Below are 9,696 nucleotides of genomic sequence, written 5' to 3' on the forward strand. Positions count from 1 at the left end.
CGTTGACGACACCTTTACCGCCGTTCACAAAGACGAAATTGACGATTTTCACGACCACCTAAACGAACAGAACGCCGACATCCAGTTTACTAAAGAGATCGAAGAAAATGGAAAACTTCCTTTTCTAGACTGTTTGGTAAGCCGCGACAACAACGAACTACGAACGACAGTGTACAGAAAACCGACGCATACCGACAGATTACTTGACGAATCATCCTACAACCCGACTTCACACAAAGCCACGACTATAAAGACTTTGACGAGACGAGCGCAACTAGTTTGTGACACACCGGACAACTTACGTGACGAAAACAGATACCCTGAACGTGTTTTCCACAAAAACAACTACAACGCTGACTTTATTAGACGAAACATTTACCGACCTACTGAAGCTGACGCTACGAACAGGAAGCCTACACCTGTTACTACAGTGACCATACCTTACATTAAGGGCACTTCTGAGACCATCTCACGGATCCTGCAGCCCTACAACATCCGTGTAGCCCACAAACCTACAACTACATTACGACACTTACTGACTAACGTGAAAGACAGAGACGAACCTAACAACAGACAGGGAACAGTTTACAAGATCAAATGCTCCAACTGCCAGGCTTCCTACATTGGTGAGACTAGCAGAAACCTTAACACGAGACTGACTGAACACAAACGAGCCACGAGAAATGGTGATGCCAACAATCACATTGCTGTACATCATCAACTGACAAACCACAACATTGACTGGGACTCTACTAACCTAGAGTACAAACTATTTTCAACGACTGACTCTGGAAAGCTGGTGCACTAACCTAGAACAAACGCCTCTTAACAGATGTCAACAACTACCGGCGCCTTACAAACGACTTATCCATGACGGAAACGAAACCGAGAAACGGACTTCTAACAGACCGACTTAACAATACACGGACCAAAAACTGACCTATTTGACTAACAATAGACGGATCGAAACCCACCAATGACTGATGACAAACTTTACACGAGTCTTTTAGCCAATACCATCATGGCTATATTGACCAATCACGTTCAACGGACCAGACTTATAACATCATCGACTGACAAACACTATTCACTTGACTCTGAAGATGACTTCCGCTCAGGTTGTCGAAACGTCAGTCACCAACAACAGTTCTTTTCAGAACTACACTCACCCGGACGATCACACTATACGAACTACTGATACTGATCTCCTGGGTTCAAACATTTACTATGCAAAGCAAAAAATGTTGACAACCAGCACCTCATGATTTAGTAGTGATCGAGAGCAAAATAAGTAAACATCTGAGTAAACATGAAAACAACTCATCTTTTACGGAAAACAGTCGCTCAAACCCTCTTTAATGAACCAATCACAAACCGCGTTGTACAAAAGTCAAGTGTCAGCTACATGTCAATGAAAGAAATGTTGACAGCTGTGATGACTTAGGCTTGGACGGGCTGAACAGGGTTTATATATTATCACCATGGTAAGTGTTACTTCGTTCAACTAAAACAAACCAAAACCATTACTGTATTTTTTAAGTGAGTTGACTCTTTAAAAATCTCTTTCTGCTCGCGCGCAGTATGGTTTCGTCAACTGCGCTTTGGAAAGCCTTGTGGTGCGAAATTTTGGCGAGGGAAAGTGGATGGAAATAAAGTAAGCGAATTAGCGTTTTTTTGATCTAGCTTTAAGACCTTGACTTTTTCATGGTCGATGATGAAGCTGACATCCTAGAGTGGCAGCTAATTCAATACCTTTTTTTTGTTGTTAATTTCTTTTTCGAAATTTAGAAGAGCTGCGAAGGTAGAAATGGATGGCCATTTTCTCTACAGTGTGGTCTACAAAGATGAAGTTACGTTCAATCTTGTTGGTGCTGCGGTGAACATTTTAGGTACAAAAATTCAAAATGTTGAGTTAAAAATGTATCATACGAAACTGCACCTGACATTAAAAATGTCTGGAGATCGTCGTGTTGAAGAACGCAAAAAAGATTCTTCCAGCTTTCAGTTTCACATCACAAAGCTCGATTTCAGTTCTAGGCAGGTGTCTTTATACAAAACGAACAACATGTCAACATGACTTAACTTGATGTTCCAAACAGCATTGAAACAAGTGCCATTCGATTTACTTCTTTCTTTAGTCTCTCTCTTTTTTTCTGAGTTGCCAAAAAGATGTTCCTTCGAAGCATTTTGCATTTTAAGATAAGCTTACAAATTATAACTGATATCTTGAGACTTTTCGGACAATTTGTTTTATAACATAACTAAAATAAAGCGCGCGCTCTGATTGGTTAATTTAGCGTCTACTATTTGCCCATGGGTGTACGCTGCTGACGTGTGTGCTAATGTTTACAAAGCAAATCTTTTGACAGACATTGTTTCCAAAGTAATGACCGACGTCCTTCTGCCAGAAATGCGCAACTGTCTTCACAGTTGTCTGAAGATGAAACTTTATCGAGTTACTGGTGTGCAGTCGGTTGTCATGAATGAATTTTCCCGCGCTTGTTTTCTCTTGTCATGTAAGACTACACGAACATTTTTTTGTGATGTAGCTCAATAAAAGGACTTCTGTTGTTCCAATGTCTGAATGTTATGTTATAAAACAAATGGTAAACGCCATAGCTTGCACTATTGAGTTATGGATGCACTTGGGAGGTTTGCTAAGAACTCAAGAAGCTAGGGTCGCACTCGGCTATCGCCTCGTGCGACTCTTACGCTTCTTCCGTGCTTAGCAACCTCCCGCGTGTATCCATAACTCAATAGTGCACGCTATGGCGTTTACCATTTGTTAATTGCTTGTGTTGTGACGCAAGCCTATGTGCAGTGTACACAAGAAATTCTAAATGATGTTTTAAAAGGAAAGTAAAGAAAACTAAATGGCAAACTCTGTTCAAACGGAAATCCTTTTATCTCTCTCTTGTTGACGAAGAAACTGACTGAAACCAGGCTTTCCAACCTTTCGGTATATAGATCTATTTATACTGAGTGAAGTGTATCTTTTTCGTAAAAAAGGTTTGAAATAAATTTTGTCACTTTATATTCTTGTAAACAGAACATTTCGTTTAACATTGTCTGTTTCCATAGCAAGAAGTTGAATTAAGAAACCAGGAAATGTCTCAAGAAAGAATCTCCAACTTAACACATTATAATTGCGAATATATGTGGTTCCTTTTATTCAGGAATAGAAGCCAACAAAATTCTTGAATTGTTTGGTGAATGGTTTCTCGATTTTTGCCAAGAGCGCGGTTATGATAGAATTCTGCAAGTGCTCGGAGGAACTCTGCGAGATTTCATGTCTAATCTAGACGCGTTACACGACCATCTAAGTGCTGTGTACCCAGGCATGAAAGCACCATCTTTCAGAGTGTCTGACCGCGAAGAAGACGGCGCATTGAAAAGAAAACTCTTGCATACAGAAATAAACGTGGAGATTATAAAACAGAAAGAACACCCAGGGGACGATGTCCAGTTTGCAATCAAGGAGATTCACAGCCCGGAGATTTCTCCCCATTGTATAAAGCAAACGGCCTGCGCGCGCCCTAGTAAAGAACTCGTTTTGTTGTCGTCGGAACCAAAGATTTCTCCTGCAACGTTCTGTAACATATTTCCATTTCATTTAATGTTTGGCAGAGACATGGAAATCCTACAATATGGAGATTCGCTGAGTCGAGTTATCAAAGGTTTAAACGGCCGAGCGCATTTGAGAATGCCTGACATTTTTGAACTTGTTCGTCCCAAAATAGAATTCAACTCTAACGCTTTGCTCGCTCACATCAACACAGTCTTTGTGCTCAGGACTCGGCCAGGGTGTTTACAAGTTCCAAATTCAATAGATGTTAACGCGGACTTCGATTCAAAATCATTAAGGCTCAAGGGACAGATTCTTTATCTAGAAGAGTTTGACAACACGCTTTTTCTCTGTTCGCCAAGTGTCAGTAACTTGGACGATTTGAGAGAAAATAATTTGTACCTCAGCGACATTCCTGTTCACGACGTGACAAGAAATCTAATCCTGCTTTCCGAACAATTCCAAGAAGATCGCATTCTGACCAAAGAGCCAGAGATTCTAACGGATAAACTGCAACAGACCCACAGAGATCTTGCGGAAGAGAAGAAGTTGACAGATCAGCTGCTTTACTCCATTTTGCCTCCTTCAGTAGCGCAAGAGTTGAGACACAAGCGGCCGGCTCAGGCGGAAAAGTTTGAAATGGTCACAATCTTATTCAGTGAGATTGTCGATTTTGAGAACATTTGTCAGAATTCTGAGCCAGTAGAGATAGTTCAGCTGCTCAATAACATTTATACAGACTTCGACATCCTCACGGATCAAATCAACGATGTATACAAGGTAAGAGAGAAAAAAAATTCTCTGCGAATAAATTTTCATTATGTGCGACAGGGCAGACGTCATTAATTATGTGCGAACGCAGACATATTTCCGGCTGTCGCTTGTCTCCGCCGAAAATAACGTCTGCGAACCCGAGCCAGGAAACGATTTCTGTGACGTAATGACTTTTGTTTCTCTTTGGCCAATCAGATTCCATGATAGAATGAAACTCGAGTGCTCCTCGCAGCGAATACCTAGCGTAATAGTTCTGGGTCTACTTGAGCTAAACAGTGATTGGCTTAAAATTCCTACGTCACAGAAATCGTTTCCTGGCTCGGGTTCGCAGACGTTATTTTCGGCGGAGACAAGCGACAGCCGGAAATACGTCTGCGTTCGCAGGCTACAGGGCTTAAAGACTAACGAGAAATAAAATTTTAAATGCCGGTCAACAACATTTGTTTTTTTGAACAAAGAAAACCTGAAAAACAGTAATGCTTCATTCACGAGTAGAGTGTTTGCACTGGGGTTGATCCCGTTGACACTTTTTGCGCTTTTCCAGTTCGAGAGTTCCAAATTCGGACTTTACCACATTGTAGTTACTGGATGAAACATTAATTTTACTTCACAGCGTTTCCCTTTTACCAAGGAGGGAAAATGGCTACTCGAATCGGCCCCAAATCTTTGTTTCTTTTCGTTTTGTTTTGTTTTATTTTTATTTATTTTTTTATTTTTTTAATTTATAATATGCTGGAGGGCAACCAGTGGTGATCTAGCATCGAAAGAGTGCACAGTACAAAACTAGCCTTGAGAACCACTTGGCATTTTCCATCTCTTGGATTATACCGGATTCGGCTTATTAAGCGATTTATTGGAATTTTTCAAATTAGACCGGCTGTTTATTTTCCTGTTTCGTCTTGTTTTTCCTTCAGTTAAGAATTGGTGTACACGCTGGTGAGGTCGTGGCTGGCGTAGTTGGACACAGGACCCCTCGGGACTGTTTGTTTGGTAACACTGTGAATATTACCAGCCGCATGGTGACCACAGGGATACCAGATATGTCGTCTGCATCCACTTGTAATTTTAGAAAAGATGACTTTGTATATACTTAAAAACTTATGCTAACAATCTCTTATTGTATATATCGCTGACTTAAGTTCAAACGTTTTTTTATGTAAATACCCCTAGTTTTTAGTTTTTCGTTACTTAGCGATTAGTTAATTGCAAACGACCCCACAAGCTCATGTAGCTTTAATACTCATCGTTTTAAAATAAAGGTTAAAGATCACGTTTGTGTGAGCGCAACAACCTACAGGTGATTAACGAGTGGTTTTAACATGAGGCCACTCTGTGAAACAATTTCACTCTGACAGGCACAGTACGACATATATGTAAAAAGATCCGAGACGTGGAGAAGATCTTGCGGGATTAGTAGCCAGAGACATTTTTACACTTTAGTTATTAGGGGATCATATCATGTTTGAGATCTTTGACAGTGAAAATGTTAGCGAATCTCTGGACTTTTCGTTTTGCTTTTGAGAGAGAAAAATGGAAGAAAAAACAAAGCCAAAAACAATATTGTAAAGCGCGCTTTTATTTTGGTCGGCAGTCGTACGCGTCATCTTTTCCCCACGCGTTTCTGTGAAGACCACAAGATTGCTCGATTGCTTGGGGATAGTTAGAAGGTTAAAAAATTCTCTTTTTCTGTCTAGTTCCGGCTCAAAGGCTTCGTTCCATTTGCACGAGTTTTGATGACAGTGGAAAGCTTGAATCAATCTGTAGCGCAGATGAGAAGTTCCCAGTAAAGACTAGTTTCGTTTTATCTGCCTCTTTTTACAGATGTTTACAAAAGTTTGTCAGTCGTCATCCAATCTTCGTGTTTGAGAAGCGCAGGGCCATTCAGATGAAGGACCGAGACGAACACATGGTAACGTACATCCTCAATTGGCGCCCAAGATATCCCAGGACGCCGCCTGTCCCTAGAAGGCCCCATCAGGCTTCTTTGTGTGGAGGGCTCACATTTGATCACTCTAAGGGACATATGTAACTTTGTTCACGATGAGCCTGTTCCAGGTATTCGGTTAGAAGGCTGGAGGTCAGCACACAGAACGAGTAGAAAAATGTTAGGAGCGTGGGGCGCCAGATCCCCTTCGTTCTCACGCGTTCCTCGATCCAGGAACAGACCAATCACGATGGCAAATACTGACAGTTGGGAATTCTGGAAAGAGAGTCGCACTAAAGAAGCAAGCGATAAAGGAAAGTTACGATTTGAACCGCGTACAACGGCTCGCTGACTGGCTGAGTTTATGGATTTTATATTCGGAATCTGAATGACGGTTTATCAAATCACTTTTGGTTTAGTCCCGTCGGTTTCATAAAACTTGTTTACATTGATTTGTTACTCTGGTTTCTTTTTTTATTATTTTGCCATGCATTTTTGGTTCAATCAGAAACTTTCTTAGGCTCCTTGAAGCAAAATAGACCTATATCATCGCCTTCCCGTTCAGTCATTCCTCCCCTAGATTAACAGTCCATACATATTTGTAAGATTCGAGGCGAAATTAAGATAATGTTCTGATTACTTAGCAAGGGGGATTTCATAACGTATTTTTTCTTTACATAATCACTCTTTTTCAATGATCGCACATTTTAATATTCACAGTTATTTCATTTTTTCAGGCATTCAAGTTTAATCACTTACAATTATCTACCATCTTTGTACCTCAATGTGCATGTTAAAGATCCGAATGTTTTTAAGATTTATAACTCTACCGCTGCTCTTTTTGTTCTATTTCCTGTAAACTTCTGGCTCGAAATAGATCAGCACAAAGAGTACATTTTACAAAACAGGTGATTTTGATCTTTACTGTTCGTACGCATTTCCTGAACTGAATGTGGTTCTTAGAATATGAAAACGAGCCGGGAGACCTTACCTTACAGCAAGAACAACAAGGTTTTGACGGTTTTCACCATAGGGAACAGTAGGGTTTATTTATGGAACGACGCCGGTTTCACAAGAAGGAAAATGTAAATTATTAATTTCAGGGTTAAATATGGGTAAGAAATACAGGTGAGACATTTTGTAAAACGGAAAATATCCAGACCTATTTACACCTAGTTTCTTCGTGCTCATGTATGATATTTTTCTTCCATTTATAATTCCATTTATAACCTGAGAACCTGGATGTCTCTGGTCACGTGTCAGTGCACTTCCACAATCCGAGTACAGAGAAACGTTTGACATTCGAACAGAAAAATCCTTGCGCATGTATGCTGATCAACAAGGAGTGCAGTTTTCGATTGACTGATTGATTGACTAATTGACTGGATGAAGATGCTTTGGAGAGACGAAGCGGTAGAGATACAGATTAATAACTACTAGTAAAAACACAAGAATAATAGCCGTGGGGAAACAATAGAACTATAAAAAGCCTAGTGTTAAGTATTTAATATTGAGAAACTTGATCTGTTTACTATGAAAGTATTGTTTATAAGAAACTTGCTTGATGCTTCTTTTGGAAGTGTCGTCATGTTTTATAACCCCGCGGTTTTTCGGCAACGGGTACCTGAATTGCACCAAACATACCCGTCATGCATTGGGCGCTGTAAAACCTACCTAAACGGATGCGAGAACCTCAATATTTTGCAGGTTTTTGCAGTTCACAAACACAAGCCGTCTCTACGAAAACTTCAGCTGTAGTCGTTGGAGAGATGACAGAGGAGAGATGACTTGGTTTTGGCGTCGATTTAAGCCCGCCCCTCACTTGCGACGCAAGCATAAGCATAAGCATAAAAGAAGCTTAAGCGCTAGTGGGACGGCCGCCACATTAGTAAAAGCATACGCACAAGAATATCAAAACCTTGCATTCTTCCTATACTTATGCTTATGTAGCTGCTGTGTCCAGTGAGGACATGTTGGTATAAGCATAAGTCTTAGACTTTCAGCCAATCAGCGAGCACTTTATGTTTATGCTAACCATGTCCTCGCAAAACACGAGAATAAGCATAGGAAGAACGCTTATGCTTATGCTTATGTCGTGGCCGTCACACTAGCGCATAAGCTTCTTTATGCTTATGCTTATGCTTGCCTCGCAAGTGGGGACACCACATTACTACTGCTAAAATCATTTACCAAAATGGAAGCAAAAAAATTGATCGTACCCTCTTATAGCACTCTTCGGCGGCATGTCAGGCGAGTTCGGTCGAACCATGCATGACAAGGCTACGATATCACTGTTATGTACCAGGTCAGTGACTTGATATCGCAGGATATCAGGACAGTAGACACGGCTTCTGTTTGGCTAATTACGAATTTGGGTACGATAAACGGAATTCGTTTGCAAGTGTAAACGTATGATACATGCAATGCTGAATTGCAATTGTGAAATAATCGGCCATGCGAAAAATACGTAGCTACAATAGTTTGCGCATGCTTAACCAGCGAAGAATGTTGGCTAGAGAAGCACTGGACTACATTAAAACTCAATAGAACTGCTGAATTTATAGCTATAAAAACTTTTACCTTAATTTCTGTTTTTCTCAACAATCAGTTGCGAGACAAAACTTAATTATCAAAATAAATGCCTTTTTTCCACTGCGCACTTATTTCTTCAGTTAAATGCTTTTTGATATGGAAATGTTCAAAAGTTATTTCAGCTTTACAAAATTAATTCAAGTGTCACCTACTGCAGGACGCCAAAGTAATGAACCGGTAACTTAGTGACAATTCATTAACATAAAAGCAAGTCAGTTTGCACGTTTTACCTTAGTTGTCTACCACGCGCCCAAACTTGAGAAACTTGACAGCGAATAGACCGAATTGAGCATTAATTTGGTTAACTTTGTGTTTCAACAGCTAGCGCACAAATTCCGTACTAACCCTGCGCAAACGGAAAGACAACCCTAATTTGTTGGGTTTCTATATCCGAAAAAAATGAAAAAAAAAAAAAAAAAAAAAAAAAAAAGGAAAAAGGAAAAAGAAATTGATGTGAAAATTACAGGGAAGCCAAAGTGATTTCAAAACGAAGAAAGCATAGCATAGCAAGCCTTTATTTGCGCGATAAATCAGTTTTTATCCCTGAATAAATTTGAGCACGGAGGCTTCATGGCCTGCAGCATGCATGATTCAGATAAGGGTATCCATGTGCATGAGTCTATATTATCGTCAGGAAGTATTCATGACCAAACTTTCTACTCCTAGTTAGTCCTTAAGCACTGACAAATATATTTACTTAAGATTCTCTCTTTTCCGCTGAATCTTTCAAAAAAACTAATATGGTCATCCAACATGACAAATATCATTTCACTCCAAGTCAAATCAATATTTAGCATAAGGATTGATGAAATTTAAATCGACCCGCCTCTGCAATAGATGG

The 9,696-nt window shown here is 40.0% G+C and overlaps 1 protein-coding gene across 1 annotated transcript; it reads left to right on the plus strand.

Annotated features, from left to right (window-relative positions):
* Positions 1–1,520: 1,520 nt before the first annotated feature.
* On the plus strand, positions 1,521–6,368 carry LOC110066934 (guanylate cyclase soluble subunit beta-1-like). Its single transcript, XM_089274187.1, has 4 exons — positions 1,521–1,889; positions 3,177–4,345; positions 5,254–5,398; positions 6,034–6,368. The coding sequence occupies exons 1-4, from the start codon at positions 1,808–1,810 to the stop codon at positions 6,366–6,368; spliced, it is 1,731 nt and encodes a 576-aa protein (XP_089130313.1). The 5' UTR covers positions 1,521–1,807.
* Positions 6,369–9,696: the final 3,328 nt, after the last annotated feature.

This window comes from Orbicella faveolata, unplaced genomic scaffold (assembly GCF_042242905.1).
Source record: "Orbicella faveolata isolate gen_17 unplaced genomic scaffold, um_ofav_v1 contig_35, whole genome shotgun sequence".
NCBI classification, from domain to species: Eukaryota; Metazoa; Cnidaria; class Anthozoa; order Scleractinia; family Merulinidae; genus Orbicella; species Orbicella faveolata.

What these genes read in the sequence shown, in the direction of transcription:
- LOC110066934 (XM_089274187.1), top strand. Translation starts at nt 1,808, where the DNA reads ATGGATGGCCATTTTCTCTACAGTGTGGTCTACAAAGATGAAGTTACG. An exon ending in TGCTGCGGTGAACATTTTAG is followed by an intron (nt 1,890 to 3,176) that starts GTACAAAAATTC and finishes CCTTTTATTCAG; the next exon opens with GAATAGAAGCCAACAAAATT. An exon ending in AAATCAACGATGTATACAAG is followed by an intron (nt 4,346 to 5,253) that starts GTAAGAGAGAAA and finishes TTTTTCCTTCAG; the next exon opens with TTAAGAATTGGTGTACACGC.